Genomic DNA, 21,415 nt, shown 5'->3' with positions numbered 1-21,415 from the left:
AAAGACGAAAACAGTGGTGCCAATTTGTCTGCCCAGACTCTGATTATGGGAGGTTTTTTTTTCCTGCAGGGGAGAGAAGCTGGTGGGACGCTTTCTCTCCCCAGGGTTTGGGATATCTGATATCCAGCCCAAGAGCAGTCCAGCAGACTGAACTTTCATCTCCAGCAGTGAGAGGTTTTTTTTTGTTGGTTTTGTTTTTTTTTAGCTTGTGGATAAACGTCTTAGCTAAATTTGCAGGAGATCTCGGAGTTTCTGCTGGGGAAATTAGGGCCATTTGAGCGTCTGATTGTAAAGAGCACAGATCTTTATAATGTGCATGGGGAGGGGGAGAGAGGGAGGCAATCATTTGGAGGAGTGGAGGTGGTTTCAATACATCTATTTATTTATTTGCATGCCCTGGGCCCTGCCCTTGTGCCGTCTAGGCCAGGTACCCAGTGACCCTTGGAGCTGATTAAAGTTCCCGGGTGACCTCTGAGTGCTTTTGTTACCCTGCCCGGTAATAAAACCCCGGTTAAACGGCTGGCTTATCCAAACCCGTGGCTCCTTGTGCTGGGAGCTCTGGAGCCAGCTCAGGTCTGAGCCCTTGGGAACACACGGCTTAGCCCTGCTTCAGCGTGCCTAGCTCTGGTTAGCTGGCAGCGGGCAGACCCTGGTGGCCATCTCAGTGCCCCCAGGTGGCCGTGGTAGGCTAGTGGACAACCTGAAAGGGCCACAACCTGATTTCTTCCTAGGCAGAGTCCTTGCTCCAGAGGCCAGTAACCCCACCGAAATCCTTGCAGGGGATGGAGCAGGGGATGGAGCTTAGCATGACGGGGACAAGCGCCATCCTCCTGCAGGACCCTGCCCCATCACCACTCATGTGGTCTGACACTGCTGGCACCACCACTGCCAGCCCAGCTGCTCAGCACCCAGGTGCTGGAGCAAAGCTTTTGGGGCAGGAGTTTGTGCTGGCAGTGCCACGGGAGCTGTCAGAGAGCAGATTTTTGTAGGACATCCTTGTTTCAGGTCATACAGTAGGACTGGTAATGGTGGTAAAGTGCCTCCCTGTAGCACGGACATGGGGACATTCCCTTCCTCACAGCCCCTCTTCTACTTGGTGGAAAGCTTTTGGGAAAAAAAAAAAAAAAAAGAAAATAGAAAACTAGTTCGTGCCTCTGGCAGCTGGTAAATTTGCTTGTCATCTCTGTTGGAAGCTAGGTGGCAACAATTGAAACTCAGTCTGTCTTGAAACCTAAAAACTGGGAGTTGTGCAAACAAGCCAATGACCGAATTTCCACTCTCCCAGCCCCCTCGTCCTCTTGTGTTTCATAGCTGACGAGGCAAGGGACATCCTTCCTCACCTGGCCAAAGGAGAGAACCCCGTAGCTGGTGTCCCGGGGCCACCTCCCTCATTGCAGCTGGTGCACAGCAAAGAAACGGGAGTGCACGGCCTTGCCCCGCCATCCGCGTGGAGCTGGAGCCCATGCCTTGCACACACATGTGAGCGCTCTTCTGCCTCAGGTTCTAAATCTTGTACGGTGCCGATGTTGTGATTCCCAAATAAGTTCCCGAAGCCTAGCATTTATGACCCCCGTGAACCAGTAACAAGCCACCTCGTTCCGACTGGAGATGTGATAGCACTTCCAGGAATGATTGTGTGCGATGTGAACTCAGCCCCTGGTTCAGAATATTATGCAGAGGAATAATAAATCTCAGTTTTAAATTGCTGCCCCATTTGAGCTTTGATTGGACTCTGATGGTGTGTTCACCCTGGAGCTGCTGGTATTAATCTGCATGCTAAACCCTAATTATAAACTGCTCGTGGCATTTCCAGATGACATCAAGATGTTTGGGATTAGAAGAACCCCTGACATTGAGTTTACGGCTTAAAACGGCCGTAGACTACCTGATCCCCACAGATCTACTTACGCACCTCTGTGTGGGGAAGGAAAGAGGGAGCTTTGGCCCAAGTGTGCAGCAGGAGTTTGGGGGAAGAGGGCTGCCAGGCTGGAAATGGGTTCATACCTGCCTGAACACACAGAGGTGTGATGCATTTCTAGGCACACACGTCCTCCTGCAGGTGCTCTCTGTCTCCAGCTCTGCATAGTTCATACCCAGTCCTGGGGGGAGCAAGTGCAAAGAGCCCCAAACCAGACATTTCAGTGAACTGGTGCGTCAGGGAGAAGGGAAAAAAAAAATCTTCCAGGGTTGCAGAGCTCTGGTTTGGCTCCCCAGCATGAGGTATTGGCAACAGAGCCCAGCAGCGGGGATATCGCAGGGCTGGACAAGGGGTGGGACGGGGTGGGTGCAGCCTCAGAAGTGGCCGGCAGCAGAGCTGCTCTGATGCGATGCCGCTCACCGCCTTGCCCTAGGGAGCTGAGGCTGAAGTTTTGGGGAGCGGAGGGCTGGGCTTTTGGCCAAAGGGCTCAGGAGAGCAGGGCTGGAGGGCACCCGGCATTCCTTGGAGTAGCTGAGCACCTCGCACGGTTAAGGCCAAGGAGCACAGAGCAGTAATAAATTGCTTGTTCATTTTGCTTTCCTTTCCTAAAAGCACAAGCTAGCGCAATTGTGCTGCCTCTTAGCTCTTCCTTCCCCTGCTCACCTCCGGCAATATTATTTTTGAACTGCTAGGATGAAACTAATTTGGCAGGTTGGAAAAGAGCTGTAAGACATCACATGCTCACAACTTTCATGAAAATGGGGTAGAGGAGAGGCACCAGAGCTAGTTTCCCTCCCTGAGCAAAATGCTTCACCTAAGCACAATGCTGTTGTTAGATAACTGAGAATCCAGTTGCCTGGTTTTTTTGTTTTGTTTTTGTTTTTTTCTTTAACTAGGGTAGAAGAGATGATACTTAGGTCACCTGAAGCAAGTGGCAAGCCTCTGCTGGGAAAGGCATGTGATGTGGTAGCTGGTGCAGAAGATGTGGCTGTAGGTGTGAGGAAGCCCATGACCGGGCAGATGTGAAGGTGAAGGGAACACTTCTGAGGGTTTACACCGTACTTGGGTAGCCCGTATTATTGAGGCTGGGAACCACAGGAACTGCCAAGTGCTGGCTGTCTTGGGAAATTGCAGGAATTAGGATAGATGCTCAAGTTAGAGACTGCCACTGCTAGCGGAGCTTACAAATCGCTGTTGGAAAGAAGGCAGAAGCAAGACTGCTGCTGGTCATGTGCAGAGGTGAAGATCCTTGGAGTTCCCCTTCTTGATCTGCAACTGGGCAAAGATGAGGGGGAAATCAGAGTTTGTGGTTTCTGCCTCATCTTCTCTGAGCATCAGAGGTGGCTACAGGGTAGGAGACAGGTTTTTGAGGCAGGGCTCTGGGTCATTTCCTTATCTGAAATGTGAGCAAGTGTGTGGAGATCTTTGGATTACAGCAGACCATGATGTGGCTCAGAACTTTTCTATGGCTGTTCATCCTGCAGAAACCCCTGGAAGCAGAGCAAGTGCGTGAGCTGGCCATTGGACACAAGCAGGAAGAAACTGAAGCACCTGAGTTGGGTACAAATGCCCCGTCCTCTTCTGCTGGAGTTGGACAAGATGAAAACTAGAAGGCAATGCCCGTGAGCCTTCAGGTAAGGTGACAATCTTTGCCTCTATATAAAGCTTTTCTAGAACTTTGAATCCAAGTTAAAGGAAACAGCTAATGAAGGGGTGGTACATGCTTGTCCTGCGAAGAGGACTGGTGGAGCAAAGCAGTCAAACTACAGCTGGGGCTCCTCATGCTGTGTGACCTATTTCCTGCGCATGACAAGGTGCCTTCTCCCATCCCAGCCATTCAAGCTTTGGCTGATCACCAGCACAATAGGACACCCTGCTACAAAGAGCATGTTCCGCTACCTTCTCCTGTTGGGATTTCTTCCCTGGCACTACCTCTGCCTTCCTCAAGCTTCACAAGGGTAAACTATGCTCTACACGGAGCAGGGTATCACGGATGCTGCACTAATCCTGCCCTGAGCTGGTGCTATAACTACATTGCTATTCAGCCTGTGGGTGCTGTGTGTATGGGGGGCACTCATGGCTCATCTCAGGGTAATGCCACAGAGCCTAGTTCAGAGCTGGGCCCCTCTGCGAACTTGCAGGAGGGATTCTGCCTTCGTAGTAGATGCACGTGTTGATGTGATGACCCGCAGCACCAAGGTGCTTTCACCATCATCTTTCCAGGGCACTGGCTCATATCAGGTTGAGTTCCTGGGGAAAGGGTTGTCTGAATGATGGGGGCCTGTGAGAAGGAAAGGGAAATGCTTCTTACCTGGGAAGTCTATGAGGATGTGAGTGAAGGGAGCACAGAGTTGCTCTTTTGTTTTCTGTGGCTTCTGTTGCGGCAGAGGTTGCCTGGGACTGAGCAGCCTTTCCCCAGTGGAGAGGGGATGTGTGTGGCTGGGACTCCCCTGCTCCTGCTCATAGAAGCCAGGCCAGCTGCAAGACTGATTTGAGGGAGAACTGGGAGAAAGAGGGTAAAAGCAGGCTCACCAAGAAAGAAGGCAGCCCAATCCATGGGGAAGGCAGAGGCTGAGAAAAGGGTGTTTCATGCGCAGGGCAGAGCACCGTCCTTCAGAGCAAGGGATTGTATACACCCCCGTTGTGTCTCAGGCTGGAGACCCTCGCTGTCCTGGGCGTGCTGGGCTCTGAGAGACACACGGCTGTGGGAAGAGACGGCTCCTTCCCCACCCAACACGTGGGCATGTGCTGTAGGATGCCCTGCAGAAACGGTCCCTTATGCTGACACCCATCCAGAAAAAGGGACGCACCAGCACGCGGAGAGGCATGCACAGCTGTGTAGGAAGATGCACACGCAGCATTTTGGGTGTACGTACGCCCACGTCCTCCCGTGCACACGCACGGCTTCACCCCAGTGCTTGCGTTGCTCAGCCCCCGAGCTGCGGGCGGCAGAGCCCTGCCACGCTCATTTGGGTCTTGGAGACTGCAAAGGGTAAACTGGGACTGGAAGGGGGGGGGCTGAAAGCAAACTAATGATGAAAATGTCTCCTCCATGCCTGTGCCTTAATTAAATGCATGGAGAGGCTCGGGGAAGCACATCTGTTTTCAATCTGGAGCCCTTTGATGGCATCAAATGTTCTTTCCCCAGATCAGGGGGGATGGAAATTCTGGGCTGGCTGTGGCAGCTCGGAGCCCAGGCTCCAGCCACGGGGATGTGGGGACCTTTCCCGGCCTGGTGGGAGCGTGACCAGCGCCAGCAGCCCCTCTCAGCGCCCACAGGGCTGCTCTCAGGGTCCTTCTGCAGCGAGCAAGGGCCTGGGGGTGCTGCCTGCACCCCTGCGTGCCCTCGGCCACCAGGACCTGCTGGGCCCTGGGACCTCTCTGCTCGCTGGCTGGGGGAGCTGAGCATGTCCTCTGCGCCTCCTTCTCCTGTCTTTCTCTCTTCTCTGCTGTTTTGCTTTTAGTTTTTTGGGGGGTTTGGTTCGTTTTTCCCCCCTTTCTCTCCTGCTATTTCGCTTTTGCTCTCCTTTTGCTATTCCGCTTTTGCGATTTCTTGCCTCTCTTCTGTTTCTTGGGTCTCCGTTGCGCTTTTTCTCCCCCTTTCATTATTTTTCCCCTTTCCCTCTCCCTTCTCTCTTTCTCTTCCCCTTCTCACTACCACTTTTCCATCCCCAGCTCTCCGTTTCCCGACTTCTCTCCCCCAGCGGCCGTGCCCACCGTGCTCCGGCCGCCGAGAGGGGGCCCCCCGGCGGAGGGCACCGCTCCCCTCTCCCCCCCCCGGGGGGCTCCCCAGCACGACCCGAGGCTCAGCACCAGCACCGGGGGCCGGTGCCACGTCCCGGGAGGGGGGGCCCGGAGCGCGGCGGGGCCGCCCCCGGCGTTTGAAGTGCGGGGCGGAGGGGAGGGCAGGGGCGGAGGAAGGGGAAGGGAAGGGAGGGGAAGGGAAGGGCCGGGAGCCGCCGGGAGGGGAAGGCGGAGGGACGGGGCGCACCCGCCCCAGCGGCCCCACAGCCCCCGTGCTCCTCCCGGCCGCCGGCAGCTCCCGGCGCCCCGAGCCGGCCGCTTCGCCTTTCCCCCTCCCCGGCATGTTTTAAAGCCGGTCCCTGCAGCTCTCCATCCCGTCGGGTCCCCGTGTCCCCCCCCCCCACCTGGGGCCGTGCGCTTCCCCCCCTCCCCCCCTCCCCTCCTCGAAGGGCCGGCGGCCGGGGGGGAGCGGGGGCGGTGGGCGCCGGGGGGGGCGAGGGCAGAAAAGCCCCGCTCAGCACCATGGCGTCCAGCTATGCCCACGCCATGGAGAGGCAGGCCCTGCTGCCCGCCCGCCTCGACGGCCCCGCCGGCCTGGACAATTTACAAGGCAAGAAGAACTTCTCCGTGAGCCACCTGCTGGACCTGGAGGAGGCGGGCGACATGGTGGCCGCCCAGGCGGACGAGGGTGGCGGCGAGCCCGGCCGGAGCTTGTTGGAGTCCCCCGGGCTGACCAGCGGCAGCGACACCCCGCAGCAGGACAGTAAGTGCGGGGGGATCCCCCCCCCGGGGACACGGGCTGAGCCCCCGAGCGCATCGCCTGCCGGGGGGCTGAGCACGGGGCTCGGCGGGATGGGGCCGGCAGGATCCATCCCTCCATCCCTTCCTCCATCCCTCCCTCCATCCCTCCATCCATCCCTCCCTCCCTCTCCATCCATCCCGTCGGAGCTCGGAGCACCTCGCGGCTCCGGATGGGACCCGCCGAGCGATTTTCCGACGGCTTTGCCCTCGCAAACAGCCCGAGGGGACTTGCGGGGCCGCAAAACGGAGCCGCCGGCCGCTCCTGCCCCGCTTCTCCCGGCCCCCGTCGCGGCGGGGAAGGGGCGCAGCCTTGCGCGGGATTTTCCGAGCGCAGCGCTTGGGCAGGGGCGAGCCGCGGAGGAGTGGGGCGAGGTAGGTGCGCAGATCTCCCCCCCCCCCCCAATCCTTTATTACCTTCGTTTCGGTTAAAAAAAAATAGATATATCTATATACATGTATATATCCGCGTGCGCGGGGACTGGGCGCGATTTTCGTTGCGATTTTCGTCCCTCCCGCGGCGGGCACGGGCACGGACGTGGATACGGACACGGGTTCGCTTCCGAGGGCTCCCCAGGAGCCCCCCCGGGGGCGGCCAGGCCGCCAACGAGAGGCGAAAAACGAAAAGTCGACGAAAACCTCGCTTTTCGTTTTTTTTGTTGTTGTTTTTTTTTTCGCCTCGCGCCGGCGGCCGCGGTAAACGAGCCGCAGCGCCGCGGTGTCAGCGGGGGAGAAGGGAACGGAGCCGGGCACCGACCCCCTCCCCAAGTCCCCCGGCCCCCTCCCCAAGTCCCCCGACCCCCCGGCTGCAGGGGGGAGCCCTCCCCGCTGCGCCCCCCTCCCGGCACCGCCGAGGCTCCGGGGGCGAGGAGCCCGACCGGCAGCCGGCAGCCGCCTTCCTCCCGCTGTCCCCCGGGGCTCCGACGGCGCTTCCTCGCCTTTTCGGGTTCCCGGAGCCGTGCCGAGAGAGAAACCGGCCTTGGAAGAGGAGAGCCCTACAAGAAAGCAGCCGCTCCCCGCATCCCCACCCCGCGGGACCCCAAGGGCAAAGCCGAGGGGACTTGTCCCGTTCCCTTCCCGGATAGCCTGGCCAGGACAGGCCAACGGCTGCGGGGAAAACGGCTTTAAAAATGCCCCTTCCCAGGAGCAAAACTAAATTTCTGGCCCTAAAGGTGCGTGCTTTGGTGGGGAAGGCAGGCAGCAATCGCCGCTCCCCCGTGATTTGGCTCCTGTGCCGCTGCGGCCGGAGAGTCCCCGCGATACTAACCAACGAGTTATGCAAACGTCTCTTTTTTTCTCCTTTTTTCCCCCCCAGTTTCGTTTATCATATTTTATTTGGACCTGCTTTGTTCCTGGTGCTGCCTGTTGCCAATCGCTGAGCTGGCTTGGTCAGCGTGGAAAAGAGGGGCTGTGTTTCCCTGACCCCCACCCTGCTCTTCGAGCACGAACCGGACCAAAATCACGGGCTGAGGGTGTGTTTCCCAGCCAGCATTGCTGGGCAGGGACCAAACTCCAGCTTAAAATAAATCAGCAGTTCCCTGAATGCAGTAAAAGTTTTAATGCTGTTGCGGTGAATTAGAAAGTTTTAAAAGTATTCTAAAGCAAGCAAAAAATAAATACCGGGGATAAATTCTCTCTGGTTTATTGGGCAGAGCTGACATCTGGGCTCTCTGGCTCGCTCGCTGATGTGTTTAGCAGACCCCCTGCATCTCCGTGCCTCAGTTTCCCCACCTGTGGCATGCGTTTTGTCAAGCGCTTTGCAGCGCACGCAGGAAAAGGGCTGCGCGAGAGCTGGGCAGCGGTGCGGAGGTTTGAGCTTTTCTCGGTGAAAAATGAGAGCTGGTTCAGCGGAAAAGCTAACACAGGGCTCGGTTATTCTCCGTGTTACGAAGGGAGAGGAGGTGAAAGCCGTTTGGAGGAGTTGTGGAATGTCGCAGGAATACTGGAAATGATCTGCTGACCTGGGGGAAAGTCAGTCTGCTGCTGGATTCTGTCCCGAAGCGGGGTGCAAACCCAAAGTATTAGGTGCTCCTCGTGTAACATGAAATTGCGGGGAAAAAGCTTGACACAGAAATGACAAAAGGTTTTATTTGGAGTTTGAAGGGACTACATTACCATTAATTCATTTGGAAGGGGTTGAGGAGAAAGCTTTTTTTCTATTTAAAAAAAAAAAAGCATTTCTGGGAGTAGCTCTGGTTGTAACATAGACAGGGAGAAATGTCAGTGTATTAAGGGACTGATTTTCGTTTTCAGTGGTGCTGCGAAACTGTCACTCACTGATTTCAGTTTGAATTGTAGCTGTGAAAACCATACCTTAAAAGCTGATAAAATTCATTGTGACCCTCCCAGCCTCTGCCCTTCAGCCAGGAGGACTCTGACTTGCTCCTCATTGCAAAGCCACCTGATAAGATACGGCCAACGCTTGCTTTGGTAGCAGGGTTTCCATTGACTCCAGCTAAAACTGTGATGAAAATGCAGTCCCAGATCAGCAGAGAGGACTCGCTGGGCTTCCCAGCAAGGGCAGCCAGCTCTCCTTGCTCCCCTCCCCTTTGGTGGTGGCAGAAACCTGTCGGTGGGTTCCCAAAGCTCGTGGCTCTGAGCGGGATTACTTCTCCAAACCCAGAGCTGGTGAGCTATTAGCTAGTTTTAAAGATGGCATTTTTTTGCCATCTGCTTTTTTGTTTTGTTTTGTTTATTTGAGCCTGGCTGTTGACGGCTCATAAAACGACGTGGAGAAAGCCTGAGCAGCAAAAGAAAAATTGTTGCGCTCGCCTTTCTTTTGTGAGGAATGACTAAAGCCCGCTTTGATCCGGTACGTGCACAAGTCCTGCATATTGGAGTTATTACTGCCTTTCAATTTCTCTTCCGTATAGAAGAGGTGGAGGTCTGGGGGCTGCGAGTCTCTCCCGGGCTGGCAGCCCAGCTCAGGCTGTCGGGGCAGCTTCAAAATTACAGCCGGGGCCCGGGCAGCCTGCAGCTACCCACCGCTGCTTCTGGCTCAGCGGGCATCGTGACCCCTCGGCACCAAAAAAGCTTCCCCGGGTAGCAGAAACCCCTGGCGGGGCAGCGGGGAGGAGGTGGGTGTCTTTGCCCTGCTCGGGATGGGGCAGGCAGAGCATCCGTGCTGGCTTCATCTCGCTCCTCGCGGGGTGAGAGCACGAGGAGGGGCTGCTTTCCCCAGCCAGCACGACGACGGGTCTCGTACCAGGGTTCTGCAGAGGCCAGATACAGAAATGGTTTTAAAAAAAGGAGAAGGCAAACAGAGGGAGGACAGGGGCCGGGGTTGGCTTGTCACTGCTGCGGTGCATCACCGGCTCGGAGCCGTGGGTTTTGGGGGCGGGAGGGATGAACTGGGGCAGAGATCACCCCATCGCTGCCTCTGTCTGTCATTAGAGGCCGTCTGAGACAGGATCCTGAGCTGAAGGACCTTTGGGCTGCTCCCACATGGCTGGTATTTAGGCTGTTAATTCCCTCTTTTTAATTACAGCAAGTGCAGTGGCTGCGGGAGGGAAAGGGTTTGTGTAAAGGTTGAATTGTTTCTCCTTTTCTGCTGATCCCGAGGTTGTCTGCGGTGCTGTGGTGCCTCCCCACCCCGCACAAAAAAAGATATTTGAATTGTTAAAAAGAGGTGGGAAAGTTCTGCCACCGCTTTGGGAAGGGGACAGAAGCTCGGAGGGCTGCCGAGGCGCCCGGGAACGAGAGAGGAAGCGCCAAGGACTGCAGGGTTTTCTTTGCAAACCTTTGCTTTATCTTCAAGTCCTAAGTGGCTCTTTTGTTAGGAAAACACAGCCCTTATTCCCAGAAGATGCTGAGCCTGGCAACCCGGGATGGACAAAGAATAGAAAAGAAGGAAGAAAGCGCTTTTGGAGCAGAGATTGATTAAATCTAGCAGCTCATATTTTCTTCCTCGCTTGTCCTGCGGAGCTGGTGGGCAAAGGGAGAGTCTGCGGGGAGAAAGGGGCTGCTGCTGCCCACGGGTTACAGGCGAGTGGGGCAAAGCGGCCGCTGCCTTTAACCCCCCCGGCAGCGGCGAGCATCCCTGCAGGCTGCTGCCAGAAAGGACTTTCCGCACCCAAGTCCTCCTCTTCCAGCAGCTGACGTGGAAAAATTGGGGATCGGGTCTATGTTATTTTTAAGGCACTTGTCGTTTGGGCTGTCTGCATGAAAAATTCAGCGGTGTTCCTGCGGGAGAAATCTTTACGCGTGCCAGCAGTGCCGCGTGTGTCCTAGAGGCTCCTTGCAGGAAGGGTGAACCACGTTCTTTGGGATAAAGCTTGTATAGCAGGCCAGGTAATGAACACAAAAAAAAAAGTTAAAAGCTTCATTCACTTCTTTCCACGCATGTTGCATCTTTTTAATTTCACTCTCAGGCTAGCTGGCGCGTGATTTTTCAGTCAAGTATCTCACGCTGATATTTTTCTTGCATCTCTGAATCCTACAATTAGAAGTGGAAAAAATGTTTGGTTTTGACATAAATTTCTAGATCTTCTGGATGCAGACAAAAGATGGAAATGTGACTGTCACAAACTTGAAACCTTTTGATTTAAAAAAAAAAAAGTAATAATAATAAGCAGCTTACTATTATTAACAAAGGAAAAAAAGAGCCATGTGAAGCTGAAGGAGGGCGCTGACTCAGTTTGCGAGTGCTGGCCGTGCCGCCCTCCTTTTGATGGCCGAAACTAGACTTTTATTTGTTTGTGAATTTCACTTTTTTTGATCGTAATCAGTTTTGCTTCCTGGTTCTCATGGTCTCATAATTTGTTGATGGTATTTGTGTTTTCAATCCATCTGCACAAAGCTTCCAACTTTTTAATTTGAAAAAGATTTTGCTGGAGGTTTTTACTCCCCCCTTCCCCCCCCCCCCCCCCCCCCAATGTAATGAAAACATTTCCATGAAAATTAGATTTTGAAATCTCTCATAAAACTTAAAGGTTTGGTCTAAACTGCTAGAACGCTCTTAATGAACATCAGCTTTCTGTCATCTGCACCAAGTTTCCACTACTAGCCAGTCTATTTTCCATCTTTTTGATGATGTAGAAAGCAGTGATCGCATGGGAAAATATTATCTCAGGGTTAATTTGTGCAATCCTTACTCACACGAGTCATTGCATGCGATTCAATGGGCTGCTTATGTGGATGCCAATTGATGAGTATTAGTGTTTAAAGGCTTGACCAGCAGCCTTGAGTCATGCAAAAAGCTTTTTTTGAGGCCGGTGGAATATTTCTGCGCAGGCATCAGGCGGTTTTGCTGTCTGCGTTCGGGGACATGGGCCTTCTGCCTTTCAGCAGAGGTGCAACACGCATCCAAATACGTGATGTTAGGGAGCCAGGAAAGAGGGAGCAAGAGCACGGACAAAGTATAAGCAGGAGTGGCTGGGAGGAGCTGGCAAACTTTAAAGCTGAATGCTCTGACAAGGCAGACGCAGAATTACAGGGCCATAATTCCTTCAAGGCTATATTCTTGTTTTTTCTCCTTTTTTTCCCTGGCAACTCTGAGTTCGCTGCCGTGGTTTTTGACATCACCAGCATGGCTTGATGGGATTATAGGTGTTTATTCCTGGTTGCAAGTTGTTTATGATATATTTAATCGGTTTTGAAACCCATACGAAGGAGCCCTGAGGGAGCTGTGCTCCTGCTGGGCCTCTCTTGCATGATGAAGTACATCACGAGGATTTACCAAGTGTCACAATATTCCAGACTTGGGCCTCTGTTTCTGGGGAGGATGAATCACTGTGTTTCTGGTTCCCCACCCTACTTGCCTTTCCGAAAGTAGGCTTGGGCTTTGGGGCGGATTATGGAGCTGTGAAGCGAGAACACCACGGCCTGGCCGGAGGAGCTGTCGTCCAAGGCCCCGATCGTGCTTTCCCTCTGAACTGTCCTTGAAGCTTTACACTCAGGACACCAGGGTTTCATGTTCTTAGGCTGGTTCCTCCAAGAAAAGCCTGTTGGATGGTTTCTGTCCGTGGGACGTAACTTCTGAACCCGCCGGCTGCCCTGGGGAGGGAGCAGACGTCTCAAGGGGCTGCGAAATCCCAGCAGTCCCATGGGATGTGGTGAAGGCTGCTGGCGGTCCCTCCCCGTGAGGGGATGAAGCAGTGTAAATTCAACCTCTTATATGGAGAGTCTCTGTGGAGAAAAGTCCTTTTGAACGCTTCTGTGTTAGAGATGACATCAGTTGAAGCTCACCTGTGTAGGCACCGTTGCCACCAGCCCCATGGCACAGGCCTGCAGGGGTTTGTGCTTTGTCGCTTGTGTTGTAACAGCTGAGGGCCCTCCAGCACCGAGGTTTGCTGGCTCTGCTCGCATTTTTCACTTCATACATCGATTTGTGAACGCATGATGTACGCATAACCTGCCACTTCCCTTCCTTTCCCTCTCTCTCTGTTGGGCCCGTCTGCCTTCCACCCTGTAGCTGCGGAAGATGCTGTGAGGTCTGGGTGGGAGCTGAGCGGAGACACGTTGCGTGTCTGCTGGGACCATGGCGGCCTCATTATGAGAGAAATTTCTCTCGGATGAGGACATCCGGAGGATGCTGCTTGGGCACAGAGCAGAGCAGCAGTGCTGAGGCTGAGGGCTGCCTCCTGCCATGGAAAGCCTGGCGTCTGTGAGGACGGGTCTGGGAAGAGAGGCTTGATGAGCAAGCCAGCGAGCATCTATTTCAGTTTGCATTAGCTTTCTGGGCTCCTCTCTCACCTCCAGAGGCTAAGAAAAGGTTACACCAGTGTTTAAAGCCCTGTCCCAGACAGTCTGGATTTGTCGTGCCTGTACCAAGTGAGCGTTTGCCTTGGAGTGGGAGCCCAGGACCTCCTGGTGCCTTGTGTTCCTGGAAGGGAAGGAGAGAAGAGAGGTGAGGGGAGCCAGCCGAGCTGTTAACAAGTCACTGCATCCTATCGCAGCGTCCAGTTCATATTCCACCCAAATTTTTCCCCCCGTTTCTGGCTAGAGAAATTTTCCTACAGGAGAAACTCCATCCAGTCAGCAAGACTGCTGGGCAGGGCGAGCGTCCAAAGAGCCGCTCGGGATCTGGCCAGGACCCTCTCCACGTCCTGATGAGCTGCTCAGGCAGCAAATCTGCTCTTGCACCGAGAGCTGGAATTCATCAGGAGCCTGGGGACATCGCTTCCTGCTCTGAGCCCACCAGCAGTTGAATTTCTCCTGTGGCCTCCTTGACCACAATAAAACCAAATTTATCCATGGCCCCATGCATCTGGGGGCAAGAAAAAATTGTCAGCAGCGGCTGCTGAGCGGGCAGGCTTGGAAAGAAAATGGCATGTGGATGTGAAGGGGACCAGCAGTCCCAGGGGCTCTGGGAAAAAAGCGGGGTGCCTGGGGGTGATGGAGCAGGGTGGGTGGCTGCAGGAGGCTGTGTCCAAGTAGCCTCCAACCCTGTCTTGTAGCCAGTGTAGATGCTGGACCAGTCAAGGTCGGGTAGGTCTTTTAACCCACGGGGACCTGTACTAGTCTGTGCTTTGCTCTCGTTTTGGCTGTGTTTGAGCAGTGGGTGAGCTGGGCACAGCTGCAGCCGGCGAAGCTGTGAAGACCTGCTCAGCGCTTCTGGAAATCATCCAATTCTGGAAGCATCACTAATGTGGCCCACGTTTGGGGGGAAAAAATCATGGTCACAGCTTTTGAAGAGCTGTCGCTTCTCAGCATCAGCTTAGTAGAGTCAGGGCTTTGCGGGGACTTATATGGGGAAAGGTGCCAAAGCCAAAACGGTGAGAGCAGATCATTAATGCTCGGGGGCTGGCGCTGCAGAAGGGGCTGCCCTCATTCGGTTGTACCACAGGTGGTTCCTGCCACCGTGAAGCCTGGGCTGGTTTCCTTTAGGGTTTTACAGCCCTCTTCCCCCGTGGCTGGAGACACTCCCGTAATGCTGCATACCTGTGGTCATCCTGCGTGGCCCCCGAGGTGGTCTCCTCTTCACCTGGATGAAGGGGACAGCGCGGAGGTTTGGGAATCCATCATCACGTCCCTGCTTGGGATGGATGGCTCCGACACTGATAATGCTGGAGAAAGCTGGTGAAAACTGCGCCTCGTTCCCGAAATGTGTTTGTTCTGTGTTGGCACTGGGAAGTCCCTCTCCACGCACAGGTTGTCTGGTCTGAAGTGCTTGAGGATGTCTGAGCAAATGTATCAGATTTTGCAATGAGAGGGGAAAAAAAAGTTTTCAAGACAGGGATGGAGTTGAGCTCTGCATCCTACTTCCTTCACCCCGAATGATGACGGGGGTCTGCGCCTCTTTGTGGACCGGGAATGGAGACCCAAGGTGGTGGTGGTGGAAACATGGGTCTGGATATTATGCGCACACAAAGCCAGCTTGCTCGGGAGGGCATTTGTCTGCTCTGTGTTCTCCCCAGGCTGCAGGGGGCCACTCTGCTTGGGGATACTCCAGGCAGGGTTTGTAGGGTACAGCATTTTGTCCTGGGCTTCCACCCAAAATCTAAATTAAAACTGTTTTTTGTGTGTGTGTCCCGCCCTGAATGTCAGTAGAGATGGCCTTGTAGGATTACCCAGCTTGTCTTTTACTGCTCCAAAATGCCTTAGTGCCTTGGCTGTGGTCTTTTTCTTCTATGTTTAATGGAGTAACCTGACCAAGTCCACCTTGCCGTGCCTCAGTTTCCCTACCCACATAACTGGGTAATGATCCCAACCCCTTAATAAGGGGCTTTGAAATCTGCTGGATAGGTGGTATATAAGAGGTCGGCTTTAATTCGGGAATATTCTTCCCTCTGCATCGCCGCCAGCTAATTGCTATTTCATCTGCCTCCGTCTCTGGAACCGACCACCTTCCTCATTAATTAACTGATTAGCATTAAGGAGATCCCCTTTCATGAGCCAGCTGTGTGCTTCACACAACAGTTGGTGGTGGCAGCTCTTCCCATGCGGGCTCCGATCTCCCCAACATCTTGAGATGCTTGGGCTCTCCACGTGCCCAAAGGATGCTGGTGTTGGGGAATCCGGTGTCCGACACAGAAATTCCCAGCGGTTGGTCGGGACGACTGTGCTCTTTTTCTTGGCTGTTGCCCGGTCTTTAACGTTTGGCCAAAAAGATCTTTGCTGACAGTTTGTTTCATTTGGACAACTGCTGATGTGTCTCATGGAAACTAGGGGGAATTGCTCAGGAATAAGTGTTTGCTACGCATCGCTTGTTTGTGATTTGTTTTTCATTTTCTCCTTTAAAAAAAAAATATCTAAAAAAACAGTTAATCAGTGAAAAGAAACAATCACCTGTGATTTAGGAGAGGGATCTCTCATTGTAAATAATAAATTAGTGTCGGGAGACCAGGCAGACAGAATGGTTGATGAATATCCTGCAGGCTGAAAGTTGTTTATCAACCCTGTTTGAAGACTTATGACTAACAAGCTCATTTACAGAGTTTGGAGCCTGTTCATGAGCCGTTCTCCAGCTGGGAGGATGTGGGAATCATCAGAAATTGTATTCACAAGTTACTCGATCATTTAAAAAAATGATCAAACAAACAAAGCCTGGGTTTTGGAAGGGAACTGTGAATTCCTCCTCCCCACCCCCCCACTGGGTTTTCTGAGGCATTCCCCTTAGGAAAACGAGGGGCCTGGAGAAGAATGAAGAGCCCCATGTTGCTCGCTCGCGGCCTGTTTCGGTGCTAACCCTTCCTCTGTCTGGCACCAAGCGCTCCGGCCGCGGGGAGCCGGTCCTACATGGGATGTGCTCCATGAGGTCTGGCCCCGGGTGCTCAGCAAGATGGATCGGGCTCATCCAGTGGCTCCCAGCTGGGGATTTGGGCTCGCCAGCAGGATACGGTCGCTCTTAGGGAGCAGATGTCTCCACCAAGCCATGCCTGAGCCTTTCCGCGTGGTGCCCTATAAGAAAGGCGGTGCAGGAGCTGCCGACCTGCTGCCTGTAGGAACGGGGGGTGAATCTGGCATAAGGAGCGTATGCCGGAGTGCCGTGGCTCCATGCCCTTTGCAAATCTGCTCGCCTGGCCTTGGACCAACTCTCTGCTCAGTGCAGAAAGCTGCATCTTTATGAGGAGAGGCAGATGTTTTTCACCCCCGATGTCTCCTGTAGTTCTGCTTCGTTTGTGCAGTGTCCTCTTGGACACGGCTGTGGGGAGGGCTCCAGGTGGGCTCCAGTTGTGCACGCTGCATGTTGAGGAGGATGCGAACCGAGAAAAAAAATTCCAGAGAAGGAGAGCAATAAAGAGCTGCAGAACCCCCGGTCTGGGAGGAAAGAGGTGCTTAGTCTCAAGAAAAGGTGATGGAGAACAGCCTTCAAATAGATGCAGGGCTGCCATAGGAAGGGGATGGTGTAGAGTGATCTCCAGGCACGTGTACTTGGGTTGCAGCAAGAGAGATTTAAGTGTGGTGGTAGGGAAATCCTCCCAGGTCTTTTGTGGGTAAGGAAACACTGGAAGAGGTGGTAGGAGGATGGGATGGAGCCTCCAAGAAAAGATCTGGTGGAGACAGACGTCTGAAGGAGGGAATATCGTAGCGCTGATCCTGCTTTGTGCAAGGTAGCCTGAGGGGTCTCTTGGACATCCTTCCCCCAAGTCACAGCGGTAGTGTGAATTTAGTGGGCAGCCGCCTGTGTGTTTAACTCCCTGTTCTGTCTGTCTCAGCCAGCAAAACGCTGCTGATGATGATTTTTCTCTGCTTTCCAAGAAGGATGCTGTGCTGTGCCCACTGGGGTGCCCGTGGGACAAGGGGGACCCACCAGGCTGAGGAAGAGCATGCGGATGGGGAAGGGGCACATAAACTGGGAGCGACCTGCTGCTGGGAAGCCAGGCAACAGGCTTCTTAAATGTGCCTTTCAGCTTGGGTATTGTGGGCTGGAAGGAGCTGATGTGATTGAAAAGACAATCTGGTATGCGATTAGCAAGAAAACCGCACGGCAAAGCTGCGCTCCATTACTCCGAGCTGGTTCGTGTAGGCTCCGTGTCTGCCTCAGCGTGGCCCAGCAGCTGATCAAGCAATTGCTGAGCTCTTGTTTGGCAGTGGCAGGAGGAGGTGACAGGCGAGCAAGCCGAGGGGACACTTTGCTTTCAGGCTGGAGTGCTCTTTGCAGGGCTGGGTACCGAACTGGGGTTTTCTCGCGGGCGGTGATGCTGGTTTTCCCTGCTCTCCTCCTGGTTTTGCTTGTGTGACGTATCGCTGTCCCTCTCGGGCTGGGCAGTGCTGAGAGTCCTTCCAGACACCGTGATGATGGATTTGAATCTCCGTTTCCGTGACTCTCTAGGAAGAGTTCTTTGTTTTCCTCTCTAATCCATCAAAGGAAGGTAAAACAAGAGCCAGTGGCTGAGAGCAAAAGCCAGAGGAGCATTGAAAGGAGGTTGAAAATACGCATTTTTTAACTGTAAGATGCAATGTAATCACTAGAAATAACTAGGAAGGAGTGTGTTGGCTTCTCCATCCCTGAATGCCTGGAAGCCCCTTCGGGGTAACTGGGTGACACGCTACGGCCATGCGTGCAGACACCAAAAAACCCAGCAGCTCGGCTCTGGCCGCGGGACGCATGGATGTGCTGCAGCATTCCTGCACAACTCGATGTCAGGGATATTCCTGCCAGGAAATGGGATCACAGGACCAGATGGAGAACGCAGATCCACTCGGTGCAAATCTGTTTACAGGTTTGAACCAAAACACAGCGAGAAACAAAAGGAAAGCAATGGCCTCGTCCCTGATCGTAACTCACTTATGTGAACCAGCTGCCAGGCTCATTTATAGGACAATCCCCTTCCCAAAATCTTTCCAAAATCCCAGAATAGCGGAGACAGGAGAACCTCTGCAGAGCTGAAAAGGCTGAACATCAGACACAGAAATAGCTCAGTTTGATCCCCTATTTCGGGATCTCTTCTGAGTTTACCGAGGCTCTGAACAAAACAGGCCGTTGCGGGAGATTTCTGATATTTCTGGCCAGGTTGAAGAGTGTGTGAACAGCGTCTTGTAAATGCAACTTTGGGTAAATGAGGAAAACAGGGAGAGCTGCAAATCTAATTAACAGTGGGATGGGGGATGACCACATTCAGCAGCACCTGGGGACGGAGAGGCTGCGAATTGGTAGGCTGGGCTCCCTGGGAAGGTCAGAGATGGCTGCGCAGGGCCGGCACCAAGGGCAAGGAGCTAAAGGCTTTGCACAGCGGCGGTGACGGCCGTCGGAGCCATCTCTTGCCGCTTCTCTTCTCCATTTTGTGTTCGTTTGTTGCCGGCCAGGGAGGAGCCTGCGGAAACCAGGGATCGCCGAAGAGCTGTGGAGAGGCAGCTCCGTGGGCAGCGATCACAGCACGAAGTCCTCGTGGCTGATCCTCTGCTCCAGCAGGCAGCCCATGGGGACGGGAGCTGTCTTCCACCCAGCCAGGCTGGTCACTTCCCAGCAGGGATGCTCGCTGCTCACGGCTGCGTGCTCGAGGACACGCTGTTGGCCAAGGAGGGTTCGGGCGCCGAGGTTTCCAATTGCGTTCTGTTTCTGGAAGGGCCATTAAGTTTAAAAAAAAAAAAAAAAAGTGCCAAGAAATGGTTTGGAAAATAGTTTGGCAGAATTGTACTTTGCTTGGGTATGATCGATAATGGGGAGAGGGAAGAGATCAAAATAATCCAACTTTTTTTAAAGTGGTGCTGGACTGAGCCATGCTCAAAGCTGAGTTCTGGGTGCAAAAAGTCAGAGGGTCTCTGAATTGGTCCCAGACTGACTCCAGGCAAGATTCAAGCTTCTGAAAAAATTCGTGTGCTTCTGTGAGCATGTTAAACCTCCGTGGCAGGGCCATGGCCGTGGCTCCAGGGTGTTCAACGTGCCCGACCACCGTCATCCCAGCTCCGCTTCCCAAAGCGTGGCCATCCATTGCCATCACCGGGGTGACAGATCCAGTGAGTGGGGTAATCCTGAACCGGCCTTGACGTGGCTGGGTTTTGCTGCAGGCTGATCCCCGGCTGTTAATCCTGCTTTAGGCTTTTTCTCCATAAAGAGAGAATTTCAGAGAGCCCTGCGTTTGAGAGCGAGGCACGTACCTCCTCGGGAAAGGTGCCTAGTCCAGCTGGGCTGGCCCTGGTGCTTGGTTTGAGAGTCGAGCGGGTGCTCAGCCCGTGGGGAATCAAGGATGTTGCCACTGGAAGCTGCTTGGGAAGAGGTACTGGGCTTCGCTTTAGCAGTCCCGGCAGTGACGGCTGCTGAAGAGAAGGGCACCTTCGTACCTCAACACGTAGCCAGGCACGTCTCGGGTAAATCGCTTCTACATCAAAACATGTAGGTTCTGTTCAACTGCAGCAGGTAGCAGGTATCTGTCTGTTCTAGCTGGCGGGGGGAACTGCCCCAAATTACAAAAACTACGGAGAAAGCAGATGCTTTGGGTCAATACTTTGCTTCTATTTTTCACGTAAAAGCAATACGCTAGGGGGAAAAAAATGATTTTTTGAAACCTGAAAATGGAAAGAAAGCTCTTTGTTTGACTTTTCTTTATTTCTAACTTTGTTTGCTAAAACTTTAAGCAGTTCTGTTGCAGGGCAGCTCCAAACAGGCTTCTCGAGCCCAGAGCTGAGGACCACTGCTTGCTCCCAGCACCCCGCGGCCCTTGCAGCGGGCTGTGCAGGGGGCTGCAGGAGAATTTGGGAAAATGCAGAGGGCAGAACCAGAGGGACTTTTCCGTTATTCTGGTGCCATCTACTGGTTCGAGCCTACAGGAATGTCTAATGGCAGCAGGAAAAGAGGAGAACACCGGTGGACGTCGTGGTGCGGCCATGGCCCTGGCTGGCACACGGATGTGCTCAGTGCCGCGCTCCCACCGCCTCGCCTCTGCTTTCTCCTGGTGTCACAGCTAAAAATTGGGTGCAACAGTACCAAAATCCACAGGCTTGGGCTGCCTGGTCTCAGCTCCGAACTCTGCCAGCCCTGGCCTGGTGTTGCAGGGATGTCCACAGGAAATTGGGGCTGGAGTTTCATTTACTTCATCAGAGCAGCAGTGCTGTCTGGTCTGGATTCTCGGCTGTCTTGTAAGGGGTTGGGCTCACCAGGCTGCTCCGTCTCTTGCTGCGGGCATTAATCAGCCCTCTTTATTTTTACTGAGCCACCAGATTTTCAAGAAAATTTGAGGGTTGAGCTACCATTGCAGTTCCTGTTCCCCTGCCAAGTTGTGGCTGAAGTTGGCCAATGACTCAAAAACTGTCGGGACAATCAAAGAGTGCGTTGCATCTCAGGAACCCAGGTGAAAGCAGCCAGGGAGGCTGGGCTACCCCTTTGGATGACATCTTGGAGGGGTTTGATGCCAGAGCAGCCCATGTGAGGACACCGTCCCCTTGCAGCGTGCCCAACTCTGGAGGGAGGCTGGCGTGAGCTCTTCCCGGCGCCTTCCCCTCCGTTTCTGCCTCTCCCCTACCACATGTCGCACGCTGGCTTTGCTTTCCTGGTGGCTGGGGCCAGTCCCGTGCAACGTGTCCCCAGGGAGAGGACATCCTCTCTGTTGTGGCTGCTTCAAAGGGCCGAGGCCCATCTTCGGCTTGGGTCGCTCCAGCATGGCAAGCTGCGCTCTGGGCAAGGCGCAGCCTGCCTTGAACTCAGCCGGTACAAGGAACAAGCCAGAGGGAGAGCAGGGAGAAGGGAAGAGGTTTTTGTTGTTATATTTTTTTGTTTTTGATTTTTTGACAATCTATCCTTTTTTTATTTTTTAGTTTGAAGTCAGTATCTCCCTGGGGGGTGGTCTGGGCTGGGTCCCAAACCCCTCTCCATCCTTCGCATCCCTTTGCAGAAGGGGACACCAGGTCTTTCTGCAGCATGGCAGATGATGCAGCGGGGAGCCAGGAGGGCTCAGGTACCAGGGGTTGGGTGGGAGAGCCTCCTCTCGAGCTGCCAGGGTGATTGCAGGGATTCAGCGTTGTTTTGGGGCAGCCTGGCCCATTCCAGGTGGAGCTCTGGGGCAGAGGTGCAGTTGGGGTGGGTTTGGGAAGAAACCCATGTGTCTTGTTGCAGCCTCAGCAAGCGTGAGGACCTGA

The 21,415-nt window shown here is 54.0% G+C and overlaps 2 protein-coding genes across 4 annotated transcripts in view; both read left to right on the top strand.

Moving 5' to 3' along the window:
* GORAB (golgin, RAB6 interacting) overlaps positions 1 to 3,559 on the top strand; it is a 29,237-nt gene extending 25,678 nt beyond the window's left edge. The window contains exon 5 of the mRNA XM_067001502.1: positions 3,403 to 3,559. Coding sequence (XP_066857603.1) covers positions 3,403 to 3,544 — 142 coding nt within the window. The 3' untranslated portion in view covers positions 3,545 to 3,559. The remainder of the gene's footprint in view (positions 1 to 3,402) is intronic.
* Positions 3,560 to 5,868: 2,309 nt separating this feature from the next.
* PRRX1 (paired related homeobox 1) overlaps positions 5,869 to 21,415 on the top strand; it is a 36,547-nt gene continuing 21,000 nt past the window's right edge. Inside the window, exon 1 of one of the 3 annotated variants that reach the window (XM_067001507.1) lies at positions 5,869 to 6,425. In XM_067001507.1, coding sequence (XP_066857608.1) covers positions 6,185 to 6,425 — 241 coding nt within the window. In that variant the 5' untranslated portion in view covers positions 5,869 to 6,184. Of the gene's footprint in view, positions 6,426 to 6,618; positions 6,836 to 21,415 lie in introns of those variants that run through there. The other 2 variants (XM_067001505.1, XM_067001506.1) reach the window with 2 other exon arrangements.

Source organism: Anser cygnoides, chromosome 8, assembly GCF_040182565.1.
Source record: "Anser cygnoides isolate HZ-2024a breed goose chromosome 8, Taihu_goose_T2T_genome, whole genome shotgun sequence".
In the NCBI taxonomy this organism is placed as follows: Eukaryota; Metazoa; Chordata; class Aves; order Anseriformes; family Anatidae; genus Anser; species Anser cygnoides.
This window is presented reverse-complemented; position numbering and strand designations above follow the sequence as displayed.